A 27,607-nucleotide genomic window follows, 5' to 3' on the forward strand; every position below is an offset into this window, starting at 1 on the left:
TTTAATATCATTTTTCTATATATTATGAAATTTAGCAATAAAACAAAAAAAAGAAAAAAAAAAAAATTAACTTTTTTTTTTTTGCACTTGTAAAAGAACAAAAGCACAAAAATAGGTATCTCTGTATAGCAAATCAGTCAAAATGGAAAATAGAAAAACCTTTCGGAAAGTAAGAAAATAAAGCACATAATTTTTTATAAAATATAATGTTTCATTTTTTATTTAAAAAAAAATTTCGAAAAAGAGAAACAATATATGAAAAATCTAAAAAAATTACAGAACTTGAAAAAAAAAAAATATTCATAATTAAAACTTTATATAAAAAAATTAATAAAATTAATACATACTTCAATTAAAATTTTCTTAAAAATAATGTGACAAAATACATATTAATATGTATGCTATTTTACTTTTCCATTTTGATCATGCATATTTAACTTATAAAAAAAATTTCAAATTTACATGTATATATATTTAACATGTTTAAAAATAAATCTAATTAGGATATAGCACTATTTTAAAAATTAATAAAGAAGTTATTTCCTTTTTAATGAATCTAAAAAAGGACCTTGTTATAATTCTTTTTTTTTTTAAATCATAGAAACAAAAACAAATTAAGAAAATAGAAAAGTTCAAAAAAAAAAAAAAAAGGAAAATACCATTTAAAATTGGAACAAAAAAAAAAAAAAAAAAAAGTAAAATATAGATAAAAATATATATATATGCTTATATTAAGGAGTACTTTAAAATTAAAGTTCATCACTGTAATAATTTTTTTTTTTTTGTTTTTTAATTAAATCAAAATATGGTGGAATTTCCATCAATAAAACTGCAACAGTCCAAGTTATAATAGTTTTATTTATCTAAAAAATTAAAAAATGTTACAAAAATTATAATTTATGTTTAAATATAAATCCAAATTTATGTATAATTTTTTTTTTTTTTTAATTACATAATTTGTAGAATAGAATGATATTGCACTATCAATTTTAAAAACATGCCGCAAAAACTCGTATAAAAATACCAATCTGTCAAGAAAAATAAAAATTTTATAGGAATAAATAAATAAGATTAACTAAGAAATGATATATTATCATATAGTTTAGAAACAAAAAAAAAAAAAAAAAAAAGAATATAACAATAATTATAATAATATTGTTAAATTTAATAAGAAATGTAATAATAATATTATTTGTTACCCGAAACATGACGTTTGAGATTTTTCAATATTTGCATTAGGGTTAACTAATTTTCTAATTTCATCAACAGTAAGAGGACATAATTTTTCAGCTTTTTCCATATACATATTTGTATTAATCAATAATGGATTATAATTTTCTGAAATATTCAATATGTCCTATTAAAAAAAAAAGAAAAAATTTGTTTCTTTTTCAAGTACATATATTTATTTTTATACAAATATAAAATTAAATAAATAATTTTTAATTTTTTTTTTAAGTTATTTTATTACAGTTGCAAAATGATGAAAATTTTCAATTGCATATAATTTTATAAATTTCTTTAATTTAAAAGGTAATTCATCAATTTCCGAATAATTCAAAATTACTTGTATTTCTTTTCTACACAAATTTAAATCTCCTGTGCCAACTCCTACATATTCATTCTTCTTTAATACCCTTTTTTCATCGTAGTCATCTATATCCTCTTCAATAGATGTTTTATATAAATTAGTAATAAAAAATTTGAAATTCCTAGGAAAACAAGGAACAGGAATAAATTTTTTTAATTTTTTTTCTTTCTTATTCTTGTGTACAACATAATGTAGATAAGTTTTCATCGCATTTTGTCTTCCTAGTGCTAAATAACTTTTGCAATATAAGAAAATGTTTTTATGAAATAATTTTATTTTTACAATATTTTTATTTTTATAATTTTCTTTAATAATTGAATTTTTTTTATTTTCCTTAAGTCTATAATTAAATAAATTTAAAATATCATCATTCATTTTTGACTGCGGTATTTTAATCACAATTTGAGCTGACGCCCCTCCTATTTCTATTACCCCCATGACATCGTTACTATTGTTTTTATTTTCATTATTACTATTATCCATAATATTAATTTTGTTATTTTCATTAATTTCATTACTTAGATTTACGTTATTTTCTGTATTTACATTATTTATAGTGTTACTATTACTATTTTTATTATCATTTGTAAATATTACGGGACTGTCTAAAGATTTTTCTAGAAGAGAATAAATCGATACAAAAGATAAAATAGCTTCTTCTTTTCCACTTAATACTTTGATTAATAACTCGTCAATTAATAAAAACTCATTAAAATTATTATACAAATAAGTTTTAAGAAAGTTAACATATTTTTTTGATTTACTTATACTTAGTAATCTAAAGCCACCTGATGCTCTAAATAGTATAACTGTACTTGATCGCTCTTTTTTCTCAATATTTTCATTTATAAAATTTTTAATTTTCTTAAAATAATCATAAAAAGTTTCTTTATCATCACTGAAGTAATTATTTAATATATAAACCAAACCAGGAGATGCTTTATAACTTATAGAAGGAATATAAATTTTTATATTTTCACTATCATTTATTATTTTGTAATTATAAATATGTACTCTTGTTCCAGTTGATCCTGCATCAATTATTACAGATTTATATATATCTAAATTTGCTTTATCATTTTTATTTAGTTCATTCAAATGCTCACATTTTATATTTAAATTCAGGTAAATAAATATTGCATAAACTAAAACTATAATTTTAAGCGATTTCTTTTTTGTAATTCCATCATTTTTCATTTTTTGTAAATATTTATATTTATTTTTTTCGGGAAAAAGTTTTTAATTTTTATTTTATCAATTATTTCAATATAAAATTTTTTTTTTAACTTTATATATACTTTTAAATTTAAAACTTTTAATAGAAAGATATTATGATATTATCATTAATATTTGTAAAATATTTACTTTAAATAGATGCTTCACCTATTTTTAAATACTTTTTTATATAATGTAATTTTTAAAATAAATAGAAATCTAAATATATACTTCTAAAAATAGTACAAAAAAATACAATTAATATCATATATCCATAGTTTTCAATTTTGCTTTTACAAAAATTAATAATAAAATCTTAACATTTACGTAAAAAAGTACTTATTTTTAGTTTCTTTTGTTATTTTTTTTCTTTTTCATAGAACTATTATTACAAGTAATTCTTTAGCTAATAAATTATATAATTAAAAAAATCTAAAAAATATATATATATTTTTTTTTTTTAAAAGTTTTAATTGTATAATTTTCATCTCATTTAATGCAAACCTTTGGCTAAATATAATGTTAAATAGTGAAATAATATTTAAAAAAAATTGTATTTTAAAAAGTAAAAAAAAAAAAATATAAAATATGTTCATTTAAATATAAAAAAAAAAAATAAAGTATTTTTATAGAAAAAAGGAATATTTATATTAAAACAAAAAAACAAAAATTAATATACAAATAAAATAATAATTTAAAAAGATATATTTTTGTAAGTATATATATATATATAAGCATTTATAATATGGTGTTAAATTAAAAAAAAATATATATTTATAAAGCATCGAAACAATTAATGAAATACCATAGTTTAATAACATAAGAATCATAAAATAAAATATATAAATATATATATATATATATCTACAGACAAAGAAAAAAAGAATTTTTATTTATTTAATTTTATAACCATATTATAAGGTAATATTACATCATTAAGAGAGTTTATTTTATCCAGAATTAAGGTTTAGTATTTTCTTTTCTTTTAATGATGCAAAAAAGAAATAAGATATAATTAAAATCTTTAGAAATACTTTATTTTGTAAATATGTAATTTTTTGTTTAAAGTACTTGGAGAATTGAATTGTAAAAAAAAAAGAAATAAAATAAAATATTTAAAATTAGCTATATAAAATAACTAAAAAAATATAAAAAATAAAATAAATTTGAATTTTAAAAAGCTCATTTAAAATATTTCTACTTACAATAGACATCTTCTAATAAATTTATAGGTTATATGTTTTAATTTTATTTTATTATTATTATTTTTTTTTATTCTTTTATTATTATTATTATTTTTTCTTTTTTTTTATTTTATTATTATAATTATATATATATATATATATATATATATATATATATATATATATATATATATATATAAAAGAAATCTATATAATTCCATTTATATATTTTATAAACCCAGAACAATATAATATTAAAATTAAAAAAATATATATATCCAAAGAAAGTAATACTTTTATTATATCTATACAGATAAATATAAAAAATATAAAATTTTTTAATATTTAAATTGCCATTTAATTTGTGACCTTTTAAGAAAAAATTTAAATAATTTTTTTTTTAATTCAAAAAGGAAAATTTTTTTTTCTTGAATATTCTAAAGTATTAGAAAAAAAAAAAATATATTAGAAACATTTTTAATTTTTACTATAAAATAAGAAAATTTTTCATTTTCTATTATTATATGTATTCTTAGTTTTGAGTAAATTATAGGATTAACTATGTAATTATATAAAATATATAATTAAATTTTTTTTTTCAGTACAATTAAAAAAAACAAAGTTTACGGATTCTTCTTTATGTAAAATTTTTAATATTTAAAAAAAAAAAATATATATTCATGTATATATATATATATATATATGCATAAGAAACCTTTTCTAGATAGTGGAAAAAAAATTGCTCAACTTTTGTATTTTTAGAATTAACATTTATCTATTTATTTATTTAAACAAATTTAATGTAAATATATTTTTTTTTTTTTTAGTTACTATATAATTCATGACATTTAACTTTTATTTATTTAATATATTATAATTTTCTTAATCTATAATTTTTTCATTGTTATAGAAATTAAACATTTTAAAAAAACTTGTTTATTTCAATCTATTAATGATTTTTTTTTTTCAACTTTTTTTCTAAAATGATTATAAAAAAGTTTATATTATTAAATTTTTTTTTACTAGTAGTTTTTTTATATAAACATTTAAAAAGTGATTTTTTCGTATGTAAATGCTTTGAATCATCTGTTAAAATAATTGAAGAGAAGAGAAATGATTATGTATTAGATGATGCCATACATACTATTTTAATGCATGCGCCTGAAGAAAATGGAGTATTCATTCATAATAGTATTAACAAAATAATGAGTAAAAGATATATTAATTTTAATGTAAGAAAAATATTAATCAGAATATCTTCTTTAATTAAAAGTAGAAAATTAGATTATTTATGTGATCCGAGTCAATTAATAATTATAATAGGAGTTCCTCAAATTATATCTAATGCTGAATTATTAGAAGATATAAAGTTATATAAATTAAAAAAATTAATAGAAAATATTGTAAATTCTATAGTAATATGTAAACCTAAAAATCATGAAAAGATGTTTTACTTAGAATTAAGTGGATGTCAATCACAATCGGATCAAGAAATAATTTTTGATAATGGAAAATATGAAAAAAAAGGAAATTTGCAATTAAAACCGAGAAATAAATTTTTTAGTATACTCTTAAATTGCTCAGTTGATAACCTTGGTTCTGGGGATAAAACAATGAAATGTGTTAACAAAGAGTTAGCCAAAAAAAATTCTAAAATTTCAGAAAGTTGTTCAAAATGCTTTGAGAATTCAGTTAATTGTGGAAAATCAAATTGTTGGTTATCTTGTTTATTTAGTAATCCATGTTCAGATAGTTGTTTTAACTGTGGAGTAAATTATTGTAAAAAAGAATTAATCAATTGCACTGGATTACTAAATTTACCAGATGCATGCGTTTAAATAATTCAATTTTTCTTAATGAATTAACTAAAAAAAAATAAAATAAAATTTAATATATGAATAAATAAATTAAAAAAGAATAGTAAAATTAACTTATTACGCATACATATAATGTAGTCTATTTATTAATTAAAATGGAAAAGGATATATTGGATATCATAATTAATTTATAATAAAAATGCATACAATTTTTTTTTTTAATGTTTTTTTTTGGCTTCTTTAATTCTATTTATTTTTTGATAACTATATTTTAATAAATAATTTTGAAATTACAAGATTTTATCTTTAAATAATATACAACAATTTAGTGTTTTTATTGTGTAATTTTGGACAATAATTTTAAGATAAGAAAAAATGCTTAATAAATAAATATCTATAGAAAAATGGTGTAAATTTAAATTATAAATATATATATTTCTATTATGTAACTATTGGTACTATATATGATAAAATTCTTCTTATCCAAGTAAATCTATTAATAATATAAAGGGTAGAAATAAAAAATTGCAATATAATAATAATAATAATTAATAATGAAGATTGAAAATACAAACAAGATAATATATTTAAAATTATGCAAATTAAATAAGATATAAATAATAATTTTTGGTTTTTGTAAAATGCATCATTTCTATCTTGTGATCTGTTATAGGGCGTTAAGAAAGAAGAAAAGCTAAACAATAAAAAGATATTACCCATAGAATATCTAAAAGCAAATGATTTTATATTTCCTATAAATATCATAGGTATTGAACTGATACTTAAAAACAAAAATAATATTCCTAATAAGAAGGAAACAATAAAAATAAAAATTCTTTCAAATAATGTTAATGTCAATACATTTTCTATAGTATTACTTTCCCTGTTATCTTCATTAAAATAATAGTTTTCTCCTAATAAATATTCACGCATTTTTTTTTTTTATATTACTAATGATTTACAATGTTAAGAAATAAAAAAGTATTAATAAGTAAAAATAAAATAACTATATATATGCATAATATATAATTTATGATAAATTCAGAGATACAAACAAATTGTAATTTAAAATAAATTAGTAAAAAATATGAAAAAATGATTATAAATTAAGTAATACTCAAAAATATTTATCCAATTCCCAAAAAACATTGTCTAATAATTTTAGCATAAACTCTTTACTATTTAGTAAACAATAATATCATACATGTGAATTCTTTACTTTAAAAAAAAAAAAATTAAATAAAACAATAATATTTAAAAAAATGATAAATAAATAAAATATCAATTCCCAATAATATTAACATTAATAAAAAAAAATTATTCAAATTTATTTGGAAATTTATAAATACATTTATTTCTAATGATTAATTCTAAAATTTTTTTTTTTTAACAATTAAATAATTTAAATTATATGTATAAATATATATATTTATTAATTATGCACTATTTTATTCAAAAAATACTAATGAAATATATCCAAAGGTAATTGTGAATGTGTTCTTTTTCATTTACACTCATTTAGTTTTGTTGGTAATGATTTTAAATGAAAGGATTTATAAAATGAATTTCAAAAAATTATAAAAATAAATACTACTAGAAATATTTTATTTTCTATTATATATCACTAAAAAAAAAAAAAAAAATTTATATATTTACTAGAAAATAGTTAAATGTCTCTTCATATTCATACAGATAATTTTTTAAAAATAATTATATATATAAAGAAAAAAAAAAGATGAGAATTTATCCTCCCATATTATTTACGCAGCTGGTGAAATGAAAAAAATGTATGTGCAGGTATATGAAAATTTACATTTAAAACAATTTATTGTTACTTATTTCAATTTTATATTTTATTTTATCATTTTCCCTATTTATATAATACAATATTAATTTTTTATAATTAATCATGTTAAATTTAAGGGGAAAACAAATACAAATTAACACTTTTATTAAAAATATATTAAGATACCTAAATAAACTTTAATATTATTAACTTTTAATATATTCTTGTTTTTTTTCTGTTTTATGTTATTTTATTATTTTTTAATTAAACAATATTCTGTTATAAATTATGACTTAATTATTTTCCTTTATATTAGAATTTTAATTATTAGGTACTTTAAATTTTTAATTATATTTATAATTTATTATTTCTATATAAAAGGTAGTTCGTATATTAAAAAATATATATTATAATAATAATAATTTTTATTTATTTAAAAAATGTTGTGATACAACTGCGTGCAATAGGTTATTTCATACTTTAAGCTAAGTTTAAAAAAAGTTAATTAATAAAAAAAAACACAAATGAAAGTACAACTTTTTTTATAAAATTAAAATATGTATTATTGAATCATTTTTTTCTTTTTTTCCTTTTTTTTTTTTTTTTATATATATATTTTGATATGCAATTTTTCTATGTCTTAATAACTTTCTAAAATCATATTATTTAATTATGAAATAAATCAAAAAAACTGATTTAATTTGAAGAATATAAAATACTTTTTACTATTTTTTATAATTTATGAATAAAATAAATTATTTAAATGACAAAAACATAGAACATTTTATAATTTCGTATTGTTCTGCATATAATTAATGAAATAATCTAAGGTATTTATACTTTTTTTATTTATTTATTCTTATATATTTTTTTTTTATATAAGTTTCCAAAATTCAAGTTGTATACACAAAAAAAAAAAAGGAAAAAAGAAAAACATAACATTTATGGTTTTTATTATAAAATTTTATAATTATATATATATATATATTTTAAATAGTTTAATTAGACTTAAAAAATTTATAAAAAAAAAAAATGAAAATACATATATAAACATAAAAATTCTTAAAAGAAAGATAAAATAATTCACAAATTTAAATTTCAATTAATTTTACATTACCATAAAAAATTATACTAAGGTAATTTTTTTTTTTTTTTGTATATAGAAATAAGCAAAAACATATTTCTTTTGTAACATATGAATTAATAATTGATATATATAATTTAAAAATGAGTATTGTGATATTTCGTAGAATATTATAAAATTTGTGAAAAATAGTATAACAATCAAAAATTAAAATGGCAAATCTGAAGAATTATTTTTACGAAATAATTTTTTTATATATGAATATAATGCATTAATTAACATTTTTATTGCCTCTGATCCACCTATTATATAAAAAAAAAAATATTTATATATATAAAATGTTAACATTTTTTAAATGAATATAAAGAGAAATACACATATATAATTTTTAATTATACACATATTTATTTATATTTATATATATATATACCAGGTATATAAGAAACAATAAAAGAAATGAGTGCTAACACTTGCACAACTGATGTAATTAGTGCCTATAAAAATTAAATAAGAAAAAGAAATTAATATATTTCTATACAAACACTTATTATATTTATATAGAATAATAAACTATTTAAAATATTAAAGAATAAAAAATAATTGTTACAAAAAAAAAAAGAAAAAAATATGAATTATGTTCTTACCAATAAATATAGGGGTCTAATTACAGTGAAATATAAAGTAGAAGCTAAAGATAATATATATGCTGCAGTAAATGGAAGACTATAATGAAAAAAAAAAAAAAAAATATATTAATATATTTTTAATAATTTAAAAATAAACAGATTTAAGTTACTCTAAAATAATATAATTATAGAAAAAATATTTTATCGTTTATTTCTAACCGTTTTCTTTCTAAGAGATGAAAGTACAAACTTGAGAATCCTTTTAAAAAAGCTAATGAGGTAACAAACGAAATGGAAGATAAAGTAAAAAAAAAACCAAATTGCCTTGGGGCGATTACAATCATTGGTAAAGTTAAAAATGATAAAATCATAAATAAAATACTAATACCAAATAATACACAAAATAAAGGAAAATTTTTGTAAGATAATATAGTTGTAAAACCTAAAAAAGAATTTGATTCATTATTTCTACTTTGATTATTAAATATAGGAAAATTTGAAAAAATTGATTCTGTTTCAGCAGCAGTTGAATTTGATGAAATGGATGGAGCATTTGTTAGATTTGTTTTTTCTAACGTTGCTTTAAAACCTTTTTGGAAATTTTCAGCTCCTTTTTTTGATAAACCAATTGCTTTTTGTATCAATCCCTTTTCTTCATTTTTATTATGATCCATTGACCCTTTTAAAAATTCATTATTTAAATTCTGAAACTCGTTATTTTCAAAAAAAGACAAACCTTCATATTTATTTTCACTCATTATTATATAATTTTTTGTTTTTAATTCACACACATAAAATATACATATAATATATATATTTTTATTTTTATAAGAATTTAGGAAAAAAAAAGGAAGATTAGGGAAGAATTTTTTTTTTTCTTTTACAAAAACTCAATAAACAAACTATTATGTCAAAAAAAAAAAACTTTAATTTTTCTTTTAAAAAAAATTATATAAAAAATTACATACATAAATACATATAAATTTATAATAAAAATTTAAAAAAAATAAATAAATGAATATTTATACACATACATATATTATATATATAAATATATGAAAAAAAAATCTAAAAAATAAAAATATTAAGGGAAAAAATTAAAAAATTAAAATTAAAAAAAAAAAAAAAAATACATTTTCTTGTTTTAATAAGCTAAAATATTAACATTAATCTTGATTTAATAATCTTCTAAAAAATTTATTAAATTAATTATAATTGAGAATGAGCCATTACAATGTAACTGCGTTATTTTTAATTTTCTTATTCAAATAAAATTAATTATAAATATATTTAAAAAAACAATGAAAAACAAAAATAATGCGCAAAGTAAATAAATATTTTTATGTACATAAAGATATATTTTTTGAATGGATGATTATTAAAAAATAAAATGGAAATATTTCAATACTTCATACTAAAGATAATAATAAATATAAAAATTTTAAAATATTTATAATATTCTTATTAGTAATAAGAACTTACATATAATCAGATATAATAAATTAAAAAAAAGTTTAATTATTAAATAGCACCACTAATTTTCTTATAAAAGGTATAAAAAACTTTCATAAAAAATATAGATAAATTTAATATCATAGAATTTAAGTTTCTATAATAATATATTCTTTCATAGTTTCAATTTTTTTTCTTTTTATTAAAATATTTTTTAATATATAGATATATATCCTTCTTGTGATAAATACAACTATATTCTTAAGAATAAAAAAATATATATATATATATATTTTATTGAAAAGATAAATCACTTATATGTGCATTTTGTAGCATAAAGTTTTGAGTTTTCAAATCAATCTCAATTACTTCATTTAAAAAAAATAAATCAAAATAAAAGAAATAGTAAAATGAAATTAAAATTGAAAAGGTTAAAGTAAATAAAAATGAAATTAAAACTGAAAAGGTAAAAACAAATAAAAATGAAAAAAAATAAGAAAAAATAAAAAAAAATTAGGTAAAATTAGAATAAAAAAACAAGTGAAATTCAAAAATAAATAATATTAGAGTAATAATTTTTTTTAATTTTATTTTATTATAATAAATTGTAATTATATATAAAAATTTCAGAATGAATTTATTCTGTGTCTTATTAAAGAACTAAAAACTTTTTTAAAAAATTTTTAATATACTTTATTTTTTTTCTCTAGAAAATAAATAGGAATATAACTACTCTATATAATTTTGTATTAATAAATAAGCTAAAAATTCAATAATATAATATCTATAAAAAAAAATAATAAATAAAATAAGAAATGTAAATAAATATTTCAGAAAGTAATATATTTTTTAAAGTAACAAAGTCTAAATATATAAAATAAAAAGAATTTTAATTGTAAAGGAAATAAATATGATTAAACAAAAGCTTTTCTGTAGTTATACTCCTATCAAATAAATATTTTTTTTTAAAAAAGAAAACCTAATAAAATTTTATAAAAGTATATGCAATTATCTTAAAATAATTTCAAGATTAATGCTTTTATATATTTAAGACAGATTAAAAAAAAGAATATTGATTTCAAATAAAGAAAAAGCTCATATAATCTTTTTTTTTTCTGCATTAAATTTAAATTATAATTTGAATATAAATATAATTCATAAAAATAAAAGTATATATATATATATATATATATATATATATATATATATATATATATATATATATATATATATATGATATCCAACAAAAGACCATAAAAAATAACCAAAAAATTTTAGAAATTCCAACTTTTTTTTTGTTTTCTTAATAAATATATTCTGTAAACTATCCTAAATGATAAATGTAAAAAATAAAATTATATATATTATTATTAAAAATAATTTGTCAATTTTAGCTCTTTTAGAATATATTTTTTTAATTTTCTTTTATATGTATCTAATTTATCGTTTTTCTTATATATATATATGGTAAAATGATCATAAATTGATATAATAATATGTAATGAAATGAACATAAATTCATTTTATATTTATTACTTTTTATTCCATATTTTTTTATTTTGTTTTTTAAATAATATCCCATATAAATATTAGAAAAAAAAAAAAATAAAAAATAACGATAAAATAAATAATAAATATAAATACTAATAATAAAATGTTTATTCGCATTTTTTCCTCCGTGTGCATTAAAAATATAACTCCCTATGATACTTCTTCCTCAATTTTTTTTTTTTTATCTTTTGAGATATATTAAAAAATACCAGTAAATTAAATAAGAGATAAATTAATCTGTTTTTATATAATAATAGCTAATTAAAAAAAAAAATAAATAAAGTAAAAAAATTAGGAAAAAAGCCTAAAAAAAATTATGTGCAGAATTCAGAATTTCTATGATAAAAATAAAATAGAAATAATCATATTATTATTTAATGCTTAATATATATTTGTTTTTTTCCTTTTTTTTTTCAAATAAATTTTTATTAGTAGAAATATATATAAATTATTTATTTAAAGGCAAGTTGTATCCCATATACTATTTGTAATAAAGTAAGCATTTATTAATGAACCTCCAAAATATCTTCCATTTAAAAATTGAAATGCTTTTAATGACTCTTCTTGATTAGAATATTTAATATAAATCTTTCCATCAATATTTTTTGTGTCTAACCATATTTTAACAATGGTTCCATATTTTTTACATTCTTCTTTAACATCTTCAATTATATCATTAAAAAAATCAGGATCACTTCCTATATTATTATCATTTGGTGAAAACATATTACTTAACACCAAATTAGGTGTAACATTACTTAATGGGTTAATTGGTGCTAACGAATTTTTATTTATTAGTGCATTTGGTCCTGGGCCATACTTATTAGGTATCTAGAGAAAAAAAAAAAAATAAGATATATCATAAAAAAATATGTATGCACAAATATATAATTGATAAAATTATATTTAAAGAATATGAAAATTTTACATTATTGTCAATTATGTTATCTCTTTGTAACTTTTGCATTAAAGCTATTTTACTTCCAGCTCCTGCTATTAATCCCCCGCCATCATCGTCATCATTATCTATTTTTTCATTATCTAGTTCAATGTCTTCATTTTTTACTTTTTTTATCATTTGGTGTTTTTGTAAAAGATTTTCCTGTGTATTATCACAAGCTAAAAGGTATTTTGAATCTTGAGCATAGCCAACTTTGATTTCTCTACCTGCTACTTCCATTCCATTCATAACTGTCATTGCTTCAATAGCTTCTGAGGCTTTGTGAAATTGAATAAATCCAAAACCTTTTGACTTACCTGTGTAAGGATCTCTATGAATTTCTACATCTAAAATTTCTCCAAACGGGTTAAATAATTGTTTTAATTCTTGCTCAGATATATTACTTAGAGGCCCTAATAAACCTCCTATATATAATTTTAATGGAATATCATTTGGATCAATTGGTTGATGTTTTGCAGCTTTTGCTGCTCTATTTTTTTCTGCTTGTGATGATTGTATTTTTATTGGTTTATTTTTTAGCATATATCCATTGGCTGCTAAGGCTTTTATAACAGATTCTTGAGTGTAAAATTCTACATATGCTACTCCTTTTGATTTTCCTGATCTTTGATCTTTTATACATTGAATATCTCTTACTTTTCCCGCTACTTCTGAAAAAAATTCATATATATCTCTTTCATCTGCTTTTAAACTTAAGTTTAATACTAAAACAGTTAAATCATCTCTTTTAGCTTCTTCCATTTCTTCTTTTAATCTTCTTTCTTCTCTTTTTTTTTCTCTTAACATTCTTTCTTTTTCTCTTTCCATTTCCCTTTCTCTCTCTCTTTCTCTTTCTCTTCTTAACCTTTCTCTCTCCCTTTCCCTTTCTCTTCTTATTCTTTCTCTTATTCTTTCTCTTTTTATTTTTTCTTTCTCTTTTTCTCTTTCTCTTTCCCTTCTTCTTTCTCTTTCTCTGTCTCTCCTTTTTAATTTATCGTGTTTATTATATTTTCTTCTTTTGCTACTCCTTGATCTACAATAATGGTCATCATCACTAAAATAACTTTTGCTACTAGAGTATGATCTTTTTCTTTTGTTATGACTATCCTCATGACTACTTGAACTATATTCGCTTGAAGAAGAGTACTCCTCTACCATTTTTTTTTCATAATATGTACCATTCTTGCTTTTTCTTTTTCTTTTATTTCTTTCTTCAGAAAAACTATCATCATTGTCACTATATACTTGACTTGATGAACTTCGTTCATCACTAGAGTAACTTTTTTTCTTTCTTTTTTTCTTTTTTTTTTCCCCTTTTTCTTTCTTATTTTTATCTTCCTCTTCCTCCTCCTCCTCCTCCTCCTCCTCCTCCTCTTCCTCTTCCTCTTCCTCTTCCTCTTTTTCCTCTTCTTTATGATCTTTCATTTTTTCATTCCCTTTTGAACCTGAAGATTGATGTAAATCTTTATCATATTTCCATTTTTCATTTTTATTAGTATGCTCTCTTTTTTCTTCATTTGATAAATTGCTATTTTCTGGATCCATTATTTTATTATCTTCATCATCACTGTTCTTATAATTTTTTTTTGATTTTTTTTGTGATTTATCAATTTTTTCTTTAATTTCACTTTTTCTTTCATCTAACTTATGAATTCTATTTTCAAGAGAATCATACTTTTCAATACTTACGTCAATATTTTTATCAATATTTTTTTTAATATATACTACACTTTCGTTATTGGATTCGCTAGAACTATTAATTTCATATACCTCATTTTTTTCATTTAATTTATTTATCATTATGTTGTCTTCTATTTTATTGTCATTGTTTTTAAATGATTCAGATGATATATTTTGCAATGTTTTCTCTTCCATTTTCTTTTTCATTTTTTTTTTTTCATTTTCTTTCTTATTATCATCACTAACTTTTATTTTTTCTTCCTTATTTTTTTTTTTTTTTTCGTTTATGTATTTTTTATTAGAGTTATTTTTTAAAATATATGTTTCATCTTCGCGAGTACTATTTTCATAGTTATTTTCATCATTTTCTATTTTTTCATTGTGATATTGATTATTTACTATATTATTTATATCTTTATTTTCATTTATCTCATTTATAATATTTCCATTAATATTTATGTTAGGATTTTTATTTTCAAGAAGTTTTTCTACTGCATCAAAATATAAGTGATCTTCCATTTTTTAAACATTTTTTAAAAATAAAAAAAAAAAAACTTATATTTTTTATTTAATATAATAATATTAGTTAAATATTATTTTATTTATGCATCAAAAATTCAATCAATATTAACTTTATAGCTATTTATTTATAATAATCCGTTAATTTATATATTTTTATTTATTTATGTTTTCTTCAAATATATATCTACTTAAGAAAGTATTTTAGTACTATTGTTTATAGTATGAATTAAAATTGTAATTTTTTTCTTTATTAAATTATTTTGTTTTTTCTATATTTATAATTTTTTAAATCATTTCATTTATTACATACATGCCTTTTGTATTTACATATATGTTATGTTTCATATATATATAATGGTTACTTTATAAAATTTAATTTACGTTTTTTCTTTAAAAATTTTTATTTTTTAAAAATAGATATAAAATTAATTTCAATAGGTAAAAAGGTTTAAAATTCTTTTTAAAAATTTTTTTTGATCTATATAAAAGAATTTCATGTTAAATTTTTTAATTTAAAATTTTAATATTTTTTGTACAATAAAAAAAAAAAAGGAAAAAAAAAAAAAAAGGTAAATAAAGTATCAAATTTTTTTATGCTTAACGATAATTTTAAAAGTCCTTAAAATACATCAAGGAAAATTATTTTTCATAATTATTTCAAATGTTTATAATATAAAAGAGAGAAAAAAAATTATTTCACAATTAACCTGGTTGCATTTCTTATGTAAATGGTTTCATTTTACTAAAAATAATATTTCAGTGTATATTTTTTTTAATTTTTTTTATTTCACAATGAATTGCTAGTGTGCATTTTTTTTTTTTTTTCATCTTTATAATTTATTCATCAGGGAAAATAATAAAATAACATTTTACTATCTAGTCTAATATAAATATATTTTTAATTATAATTAGAAAAGAAAGAAAAAATAGAATAAAATTTATATTTAAAAAAAAATATTGTATGTAATTATATATATATATATATATATATATATATATATATATATATATATATATATATATATTTCTTTTTTCATATTAATGAAAAGTAACAAAATACAAAAAAATTATGTTATCGAACATAATATTTAGTGCTATGTAAAGCATACATAGTATACGATAAAAATATAATTTCAAATTATTAGAATAATAATAAAATACTTTTTCTTTCCCTTTTTTTTTTTTAAAACTTTATTGAAAATATATATTTGCAGGCAAGAAGATATGGTAATACACCTAAAAAGGTTTATAGATTATTATAATTTGTTAATGTAAATTATATATATGTTCTTGAGAATATAGAACTCGAGAATTTTTAATGTACAAATTCATAATAAATTGGGAATTTTTTGCGGTCACATTATGGTTTGTACATAGAAATTATATATCTTTTCTAAAATACAAAAAAAAAGTAAACACAAAAATAATTTTAAAATGACGTGAAAAAAAAAATAGATATATAAAAATTATGTATATAATAGCTAGATATATATAAAATGTAAAAACTTCATAACTATTCGACAATCTTAAAGGTGAAAAAATTTATAAAAGTATAATACAGTTATTTATATTTTTTTTATGATACAATTTTTTCACATTTTGAAATTTTTACACCATTAACTTTTGATTAAATAAAAATTGTAATATAATTTATTAGCTCATTTTATTTATTTATTTTTTTTTTTTTGAAGGTAAAAAAATGTAGAATTTTTATTAAAAAAATAAAAAATAAAAATAAAATTGCATTTTAAAAAATTTATTAATCTTCATTTTTATAATAGTTCTATTTTATTTATTTTATACGATAATAATGTAGAAATTTTATAAAAATTTTCACATTAATTTATAATTTTTAAAATCATACAAAACTTTATAATAATATATAAATTATCCACTTTATTGACTTTTTTTTATTCTTTTATGAAGATACTGTATGTTATTTTTTCTTTATCTTTCTTTTTGTTTCTTTGAATATATATATAGATTAATATAGAAAATGGAGAGTTAACAAAAATGTTATTTTATAATAAAAAGTTTCCAATAAAAAATTTTATAAAAAAAAAAATATATAATGTAGAAAAATATAAACAAATTTAAAAAAAAAAACTTCATATAAATAATTTAAAAATAATATTTTTTAGTAATATATATACAACAAAAAAAAATTTTGTGTTTCATTTTTTATTATATATAGAGAGAAATGTTATTATTTTTATTTAAAATGTAACGTGGAAAATAAAAAAAATATGATATAAATTTGTTAAAATGTAATTTTAATAAAAAAAAAATAAACAAAAAATATAAATTATAAAAAATTTATGAATAAAATAAAATTAATAAAAAAATTATACAAAAAGTTATAATTTAGAAAATCTAAAACTTTAGTTCAAAAAAAAGAAAATAAAGCTAAATCGGGAGCATTATCTATAATATTTAAAAAATCTATTAGTGCAAAAATAAAAACGAGGGAAAAAAAGAAAATTTGCATGCGGAGAAAACATTGCTTTTTTTTTTTTTATTTAAAAACAATTCATAATTTTTTAGAGTGTAACTGTTCTTAAAATTCTACATACACTTTTTAATTTTATTTTGTTCTAATTAATGTGTTTTTTTTTTTTTTTTTCATTATCCTTACATTATATATATATTTTTAAGAAAATAGAAAAAATTATTAAAAAAGAAAGTTTTTTTTTCATAATGATCCTTTAAAAAAAACAAGTATTTAAAAATATGAACAAAAATGTATATTTAGATGCAAATGATCTAAAATATGGTATTGTCTAAATCAATAAAGAAATATATGATTTTAAAAAAATGTACTAAAATATGAAAAAAAAAAAAAATAACATACAGTATGGTGTGGTATGTAAAATTAATTTTAACTCTTGAATTATAAAAAAATAACATAGAATAAATATCACTACCTTTAACCTAATTTTTTATTTACGAATTTCTTAAAAACTTTATACATACAGGAAAATTTACTTTTTTTCTTTCTTTTAAATACTATCTATATTCCATAATTGAATTTTTTTTTTTCCACTATCTTCCCAATTTTATTGATTTTAAAAAAAAAAAATTTTGAATAACTCGGAAATTTTTTTATTGAATCCTTTTCCTTGAACAATTTTTTTTTTTTGCACTTCGTTTATATATGTATATAATTGATAACTTGAATAAAATTTCTACTTTATATAATTATGTATGCAATGGTTATTGTATCATATTATTAAATTTATTCGATTTCTTTTATCTTTTTTTAGTGAAAGGGCACTATATATAAGTACGACAAAAACATATATGGTGCAAAATTTTTTTTTTTATATTAAAGGCATTTATTATATTGAAAATGTTTCACTTAGAATTTTGCCTCTTGTTCTGGTATGGATTAAAATAATATTTGTATGTTCTCTTATATAGTAAAGGAACAATACCATTCTGTTGAAAAAATGTATATATAAATATAACACATGTGAAAATATATATATATTTATTTTAATTTTTATTGGTTTTTCCTTTTTTTCTTTTTTCCCTCTAATTCCTCTTAATCTAGATTGATAATATATTTATTATCTTAGGATTAAAGAAAAGTCAATAACATGAATAAATAGTTTTTGCATGTGGTCTCTTTTACATCAATTTTTTTTTTTACCTAATAATTCCATTTACAAATGGGAAAGTTTATTACTTCTCGCACTTCAAAATACTATAATAAATATTATAAATATTTAAAAAAAAAAATTAGAGAAGTAAAAAAATTATAAATAGAAAGCAACTAAATAAAACTTTTTAAATAATATTTCAAAAGTGAACTACAAAAAATTTACACACAATGTTATATTTTTTAATGAAAATGAATAAAAAAAAAAATATATATTAATATTAGTATTTATATATATAAAAACCTTTTTATTCCTCATATTTCTATTAATGTATTTCAAATTTATTATGCTTTTAAATGACAAATTAATACATTTCATCATATATAACGGAAATTAAAGGCAAACATTGAAATGTTTTTGGTCTAAAACATCTAAAGAGATTTATTGCTTAGCCTTAATTTTCTTACATTCATTCCTTAATTTTTTTTTCTTTTCCTCTTTTTTTTTTTTTTTATTTTCATTATTAATATTATTTATTATAAAGTAATTGCGTTTAATTTTATATATCTTTTTTTTTTTTTTTACATTTTCACTATTGATATAGTGTAAATAAAAATGTATATGCCAATTATTTTGTAGAAAGAACAACAAATATTTTATTATATTTCATTTATTCTATTTTTTTTGTTAAAAATTGCTATAGAGATATACTTTTTCATTTTTTATTATATACTTTATAAAGTATTGATTTATTTGTTTTATATATATATATATATATATATATATATATATATATATTAGCTTCTTTGTTTATAGATAACAATGACTCATATTTTTTATGAGTGCGCATATATACAACTATATTATACTTAATTATATTCTTTTCCTTTTTTTTTTTTTTCCTCTTTTATACAAATGTTACTTTTTTTTTTTAAGTGAAATTTTTATTTTAAATTTCATTCTCTCCAGCAAAAATAATAAATTATTACTTTTTTTATTAATTTTTAGTTCTCTGTTTTTTTTTTTTTTAATTGTTACATCAAAAAATTTCATATGTTGCTGTTCAAAGAGAGTATGGTTTTAGGAATAAGTTAATGATAAACTTAAAAATGCAAATGTATATATATATATATGTGTGTATGCATATATATATACATTGAGTATAAGGAAAATATTTCTATATTAATGTGATACATGAACATATATTCTAGGCATTAAAAAAAAATTGGCATTTTTAGCTTTATCTTTAAATACTTTAAAAATAAAATACAAATGAAGTACAGATAAAATAAAAATAATGCAAAATAAAATAATAAATACTTACATTTTAATAACATATAAAAGTATTTTGTTTTTGTTTTTTTTTTTTTTTTATAATTTATGATATTTTTTCTGTTTTATTAATACATTTTAATGTATTTATATTTTTATAATACAATATCTTTTAAATTTGATTGTTTTGTCTTGTTTTATATTTATTTATATTTATTTTTTTTTTTTTTTTTTTGTCCACATTATTTTTTTAATAAAATAATTATAAATTTTAAATACTTTTCATATTAAAAACATTTTAAAAAAGATAAATTTATTTTGTAGCATTTAAACAAAGATCGAAATTTTTTTTTTTATGGTACATTTTTTAAAAAGATAAAATGCTAATGGAAACGTTGATATATGTTGTAGTTATAAATTTAAACTTGTTATATATATAGAGAATTGTGGACAATAATTTATATAATTATTTCTTTTTAATGCACACACAAAATAAAAAAATAAAAATATATAAGAATTAAACAATAAAAATTTAAGTTATTTTTAATGCTGAATAATCTTCTTTATTTCTAAAGTATTATTTTTATTTTATTTTTTTTTTTTTTATCTTTTTCTATATTAAGATGAATATTGAAGAAAGGAAAATAAAATTTCTTTATTTTTTGAAGTATATATATGAATATAAAAAAGATATTAATAGAAATTTTAATATTAGCTCAATTGATTTTCATTGTGCACAAATTTTAAATTTTGAATCTGACGATGATTTTTATTTTTATAATTTAATTTTTAGCCAATTTTCCTCTTTAGAAAGATTAGAAAACTTAAGTTATGGAGAAATAAAAAATGTAATAGAATATTTAAATAATTTACAAATATCCTACATTAAATCACAAGTAATTTTTAATTTATGCATATCAGAATATTTGATATCTTTTTATATTAAAGAGGATACTTACAATAACATAAATGGATGTACTGGTATTAATGAATTAATTATTTTAAAAAAATATTTAAAACATATATTAAAAATTTTTGGTTTTAATAATGTATTTGATGATTTTGAGATTCAAAATAATAATATAAGAAATCAGAAATTAGAAAATAAAGGAAAACCTAATGATAAATTTGATAGAGAGCCATTTACTGATGTATTAAACAAACTTAAACTTCTTATTAATTTGACAGATAAAGAAAACATTTCGAAGAATTACACTATTTTAAGAACAAATAATACATTAAAAGGAATAGATATACAAAACAATTTAGACAATCATCGATTTTCATCAGGTAGTAACTATTCTAGTGAAACATATACAAATAATGGATTAAAAGATTCAAAAAATGATCTCAAAGTAGAAAAATTGCCAGTGATAAATATAGGAGAAGACAGGGGGGGAATGAATAAATTACATAGTATTACAAATGATATAAAAAATGAAAATTTAGTAGATTTAAATTCTTCAAGAAATCAAAGGGAAAATTTTACAACAAATAATATTTATAAAATAAATAAAGATGATTTCCATGCGTATGCCTTCAATAGAAACTGTAGCAAATGTAAAAAATATTTTAATAACACTAAAAATATTGATTGTGAAAATCCTAATTATTTAAATAATAAATTAAAAAAATTTATTAAATATAATAATAATAATGATAATAATATTAATGTTAAATTAAATGAAAAAATTGAAAAACATGATTTAAGGAATCAAGAAAATAGTGAAGTAAATTATAATTTTGATAAACATGTAGAGAAAAATAAAACCAAAACAATTGAAATAAATAGCAAGAATCTCAAGGATATTAAGGAAATAATTAACAAAAGATATTTTCGAGATAAAGAAAACAAAGAATATAGTTTCAATGAAAATGATAATGCTAACAGTTCACTGTTTCAAAATAAATGTATTGAAAATAATACAAATATAAATTATGAAAATATTTCTTCAAATCTTCCTTATATTAATTATATTAATAGTAATACTTCACTAAAAGACATGCTTAGTAATAAAATTTGTTATCTTGTAAATAGTATTGGTAATAATTCAAATAATAACTATAATAATATTGAAAAAAACTGTAGTAAAACAAGCGACATAAAAAGTTCACAAACAATTTATAAGAATTTGCAAAATCATTATAATATATCTAATATAAACATTGACTATTTAAAAGAAATATGTACTCAAGGTTGTATAAGCATACATAATGAAAGAAATAAAAATAATATATTTCAAAATTTTAACATAATTTTAAATAATATATTTCAATCATTTTTCTATAAATATATTTTGTATGAACAAGGTTGCACCAAATCATTACCAACAAATATACAAACTATTTATTTCATATTTTTAAATCAAATAAGAAATAATAATAATAATATATTAAGCAGTTTAAGTAAAATATGCAACATGTGCTTTCCTTTTAAAAGTAATTTTATCCTTTTATTAAATGAATATATAAAAAACAATATTGAAAAATACAAAATATCATTATACAAATTTTTATTAAAAAATGAATTAAAAGCTTCAACAAATAACACAGAAAATGAAAATGTATTGAACAAGGAAAAATTAGATCAAAAAGAAGTAAATGAAAGAGATGAATATAAAGATGAAGAAGGGGAAAAAAAAGAAAAAAAAAAAAAAAAAACTTTGTTATATGCAAATGATTGTTTAAGCAAGAAAACGAATTTTAAAAATAATCTTAATAACCAAGAAGCAATATTAAAAGATAATAAAACAGATGAAATGGATTGTGTGAACAAAAATAATAATGATAAAATAAAAATTATTTGTTTAAATTATTTTGATAACAATAAATTACTAGAAAATAGTAGCACATTAAATAGCAACAAAATAAAAAATTCCTCAATTTGTGATATCACGCCATGTCCCTACAGCTTTTTAAATTCCCATAATGAAAATAAAAGTTGCGATAATGAATTAAAAACTGGAATAAATAATTCTCATAATTGTGTAAATAACAATAGTATTCATATAGAAAAGAATATAGAAAAAACTTCAAATATAAATGACATGAAAATTGATGATGTACTCAAAGATGATAATGATATATTATTTAATTATATAAAAAATAATTCAATAAGTAATAGTAATGGGGAATTCATTATTAAAAATATACTAAATTACTTATATGGAAATAGTAATAATAATTTTAACAATAATTATTTTAATGTTTGTGATAATTATTTAAATAAATACAAAAATAGTAGCAGTAGTAATAATTATGCTGATAATAAATGTAGCTTTAATAATTTTAACCATGGAGCATTTATATTAGCAAAGATCATTAAACAATATTTAACTGATATAGAAGATCCTTTAAACAATTATGAAGATAAAGTAATTGATTACCTTGGAAATAATTTAAATTTTCAAATACTAAAGGATAAAATTAACAACTTTAATTGTTGCACAAACAATCAACATTTAAATAAAAAAAATCATTCTAAATTAGATAAAAATGCTAGTGTTAATATTGAAAATCCTCTTTTACATAATGCATCTTTTCTAAATTGTAACAACAATATTTTGATTGATAAAAACAAAAATGAGAAATGTTTTTGCAAATGCAAATGCAAATTTAAAAATAATAATATAACACAATTAAAAGAAAAAAGTGAAGTAAATCATTGTTTATTTAAAAATAGTAACATTCCATATTTTGGAAGATTTGATGATACTAACCTTAAAGGTATAGATAAGAATAATTATAACTGTAATGAAAAAGCATCGATTGGTAACTTTTCAAGAGAAAATCCTGAAAACAAAATTAATAATAAGATATGCATAAAAAATAAAATACATAGTTATTTAAATTATAATTATTTATGCAATTTAGAAAAAAAAAAAAAAAATAGTGAAATAAATTTTGATAATTTTCAATTAATTGAAACAAATATGAATAATGAAAATGCTGTTAATAACTTGAATGCATTTGAAAATGATAAAAATAATTTTGATTCATTTACTAATACTTGTAACATAAAAAAATGTTATCAACATGGGGAATATGTAGCATTAAATGATCACATAAAAATTAAATTTGATACATGTAATAAAATAAATTGTTCACATACAAATTTCATGAATCCAATGAAAGCTTATGAGTGTATTAAAATGAAAAATACAAATAAAGAGCATGTAAAATCAAATTACATAATAGATTTAAATGATTACAAAGGTTCTATTATTTGTGTTAAAAATGTAACAAGTATTCATATAAATAAAAGTAGTATTTTATTATTTGGATCAAATACTGTAAATTGTGAGGATGATTTAGATAAGAACAATAGATTCATTATTGACAAAGAAATAAATTATTGTTATAATGATGAAGAAAGTAAAATTTTTAATAAATCTAACATATGTTATAGTAGAAAATCCTTACCTACTACTAATAGAGATTTAAAAAAAACACAGGTAGAAAATATATTGTTACATAATATAAATGAGGACAGTGCTAAAAAATTGAATACGTTAAATAATATACATGATAATTCTAAAATAGCAAGTACATTGAATGCTTTCGATAATAATAATTTTAAAATATCAAATAAGTTAAATAATGTAAGCATAGATAAACAAGGAGCTATCAAATTGAATAATGAAAATTGTTCAAAGAGTAATAACTCTAATCTCAATATTTCATCAAATTATTTGAAGAAGACAATTAGCTTGAATAATAATTCTCATAATATTGAACAAGAAACATTGAAAAATATTATTTCAACCATAAAAATAAAAAAAGAAAAAGATGATGATACTAGTACTGTTTCTAAGAACTTAAACAATAGTTCAAATTCATTTGAACAGAAAGAAGACAAATTAAACAAATTAAACAAATATTCTAAAAAAAGGATGAGAGATCACGAAGAGCATACGAATAATGAAAATGAAAAAAAAAATAAAAGATTATGTAAGCATTTTTCTTTAGAGGCAAAAAAAAATAATTATAATTCTATATGCAATGAGGATATAAAAAATAATCTTATAGAGGAAATTATTAAGAAAATCATTGTGTGTTATTTAAAAAACAATATAAATTATTTAAATAACATAAATAAAATAAATAATTTTAATGATAAAAATAAAATAAATGATATATATACTGTTTATGGAAAAAACAATGAAACAAACGATAATCATATGAATAATCATAATTCAAAAAATGAGACAGATAATAGCTTTATAAATAAAAATGAAATGAACAGTAATATAAATAATAATGAATTAAATAATGATGAATTAAATAATGATGAATTAAATAATGATGAATTAAATAATGATGAATTAAATAATGAGGATACGAATAATATTAAAAATAATAATAATAATAATAATGATGAAACAAATGATAACTACGAAATTAATAATAATAAAAATATTAACGAAGTATGTATTAGTTATATAAATAATATCTGTAAAAATAATAATGATACAATTAATAGCAATGTAGTGAATAATATAGAAACAAATTACAACTGTGTTAGTAATAATACCTCAAAAATTAATGAAGAAAATTTTAATTTTACTAATAATAACAGTATAAATTATAATAAAGCTAGAGACAATTATAAATGTATTAATCTAACTGATGGAGATAACACGAAACAATTAGTGGAAAAAGTAAAAAATGAAAAAATAAAGTGCATAAATAATACACTAAGTAATTATATGAAAAAAATAACTAGCAATCATATAGGTTTGGAAAATAGCATAAATGATAATGTGGTTACCAATCCTTGTAGCAATGACAAAAAACAAAGTAAAAGCTGTGGAAAGATGATTGACATTAATTATGATAAAAATAAAAGGAAATGTAATAAACAAAAATGCAATTTAAATTATAATACATTATTAACTCAATTTGACTTCTTAGAATATTCGAACAATGAAAAATCATTCTTTTTGAATAATAATTTTGAAGAAAATATGAAAAATCAAAATATAAGTGTAAAAATGAAAAACACAAAAAATATATCTAATAATGAGCTTAGGGAATGCTTACATTCATTAAACAATAAAATGAAAGAATGTCTTCAAGAAAAGTATATTAAAAACAAAGTAAAAAGTGAAGAGTATATGACAAGAAAGGAAAATAACAGTGAACAGTGTGATGGTTTCATTGAATATGATAATAATATTAATAATAGTAATATAACCAAAGGAAGCAATGATACAAAAATAAATGAAGAATTAGAGAATGAAAAAAATTATTATTTTAGTGAAAAGGGTATTACTGGAAGCAGTAATAATAATATAAAACCAAATAGTAATAATAATAATATAAATATAAAAAAAGAAAGTAATATTGATAGCAAATGCACATTAAAAGTAAAGGAGCAAGTGACAAATAAGAATAAACTATTTGATTTTAGCAAAAACATAAATGAATTGGATAAAAACAAAGAACCAAATATTAATAAAAATTGTGACTTATCAAATAAAAATCTAGAAAATAATAATACTACAAATAGCGATGTAGAAAATCATTCCTTTATTAATAGTAGAACGTCAAAAAGTTTTTATAGTATTGAAGATTATATAAATGATTCAGATAATAGTAAAAAGAAAAAAGTAGATAAAAATAAATTAGAAAATTATAAAACGAAAAATAATGATGAAAAAAAAAAAAGAAAAAATAAAAAAGATTATAGCAATTCTTTATTAATGAAACATGACCCACCTATACCAGGTGTAAGTTTTGATAGAATAAAAAATAGATGGGTAGCAGGATTAAGAACAGAAAATGGAAGATATATTCGAAAATATTTTTCAGTCCTTCGATTTGGTATGGAAGAAGCTAAATATAAAGCAATAGAATGTAGAATAAATTATGGTAGTTCAAAATGCAAAAGAAAAGGGAAGATGAATGCAGATATTAAAAATGCATTAATATATTGTCAGAATATTGACAGAAACAGATTAATTAATATATTAGATGAAGAATGCGGAAAATCACTTTTTATTTAAACATTTATTAAAAAAAGACAATTTATATTTTTATGAGTTAACTGAATTAAAAAAAAAATATAAATATCTAAAATAATTTTTCTTTTAAAAGTTGAATGGCAAATAAGTAATTAATTATTCATTTATGAATGAAAACTATTTAAAAATACATATATATTTTTATTATATATATATATATATTTAAATAATTTTATAATAAATTATTTTTATGTTATTTATAATATACTATAAAATTAAAAAAACAAAAAATTTTAATTAAAAATTTACATTTATAGATA

General features: G+C 17.7%; 6 protein-coding genes across 6 annotated transcripts; 2 read left to right on the top strand and 4 right to left on the bottom strand.

Annotated features, from left to right (window-relative positions):
* Nucleotides 1-749: 749 nt before the first annotated feature.
* Nucleotides 750-2,788, bottom strand: PRELSG_1206300 (adenosine-diphosphatase, putative; the record flags this gene model as incomplete). The annotated part of the gene is made up of 4 exons (XM_028677830.1): nt 750-863; nt 953-1,028; nt 1,200-1,357; nt 1,472-2,788. The coding sequence occupies 4 exons, from the start codon at nt 2,786-2,788 to the stop codon at nt 750-752; spliced, it is 1,665 nt and encodes a 554-aa protein (XP_028534180.1).
* Nucleotides 2,789-4,973: 2,185 nt separating this feature from the next.
* Nucleotides 4,974-5,828, top strand: PRELSG_1206400 (conserved Plasmodium protein, unknown function; the record flags this gene model as incomplete). Its single annotated transcript, XM_028677831.1, has 1 exon — nt 4,974-5,828. One exon carries the CDS (start codon nt 4,974-4,976, stop codon nt 5,826-5,828), a length of 855 nt encoding a protein of 284 aa, XP_028534181.1.
* A 420-nt stretch (nt 5,829-6,248) lies between these two features.
* On the bottom strand, nt 6,249-6,740 carry PRELSG_1206450 (hypothetical protein; the record flags this gene model as incomplete). Its single annotated transcript, XM_028677832.1, has 1 exon — nt 6,249-6,740. The coding sequence occupies one exon, from the start codon at nt 6,738-6,740 to the stop codon at nt 6,249-6,251; it is 492 nt and encodes a 163-aa protein (XP_028534182.1).
* Nucleotides 6,741-8,884: 2,144 nt separating this feature from the next.
* PRELSG_1206500 (protein transport protein SFT2, putative) lies at nt 8,885-10,061 on the bottom strand (the record flags this gene model as incomplete). The annotated part of the gene is made up of 4 exons (XM_028677833.1): nt 8,885-8,970; nt 9,108-9,171; nt 9,322-9,400; nt 9,523-10,061. The coding sequence occupies 4 exons, from the start codon at nt 10,059-10,061 to the stop codon at nt 8,885-8,887; spliced, it is 768 nt and encodes a 255-aa protein (XP_028534183.1).
* Nucleotides 10,062-12,762: 2,701 nt separating this feature from the next.
* On the bottom strand, nt 12,763-15,445 carry SF1 (splicing factor 1, putative; the record flags this gene model as incomplete). The annotated part of the gene is made up of 2 exons (XM_028677835.1): nt 12,763-13,137; nt 13,235-15,445. The coding sequence occupies 2 exons, from the start codon at nt 15,443-15,445 to the stop codon at nt 12,763-12,765; spliced, it is 2,586 nt and encodes an 861-aa protein (XP_028534184.1).
* Nucleotides 15,446-20,945: 5,500 nt separating this feature from the next.
* On the top strand, nt 20,946-27,329 carry PRELSG_1206700 (hypothetical protein; the record flags this gene model as incomplete). Its single annotated transcript, XM_028677836.1, has 1 exon — nt 20,946-27,329. The coding sequence occupies one exon, from the start codon at nt 20,946-20,948 to the stop codon at nt 27,327-27,329; it is 6,384 nt and encodes a 2,127-aa protein (XP_028534185.1).
* Between the last annotated feature and the right edge of the window lie 278 nt (nt 27,330-27,607).

The sequence above is a fragment of the Plasmodium relictum genome (genome assembly GCF_900005765.1).
Source record: "Plasmodium relictum strain SGS1 genome assembly, chromosome: 12".
Classification (NCBI taxonomy): Eukaryota; Apicomplexa; class Aconoidasida; order Haemosporida; family Plasmodiidae; genus Plasmodium; species Plasmodium relictum.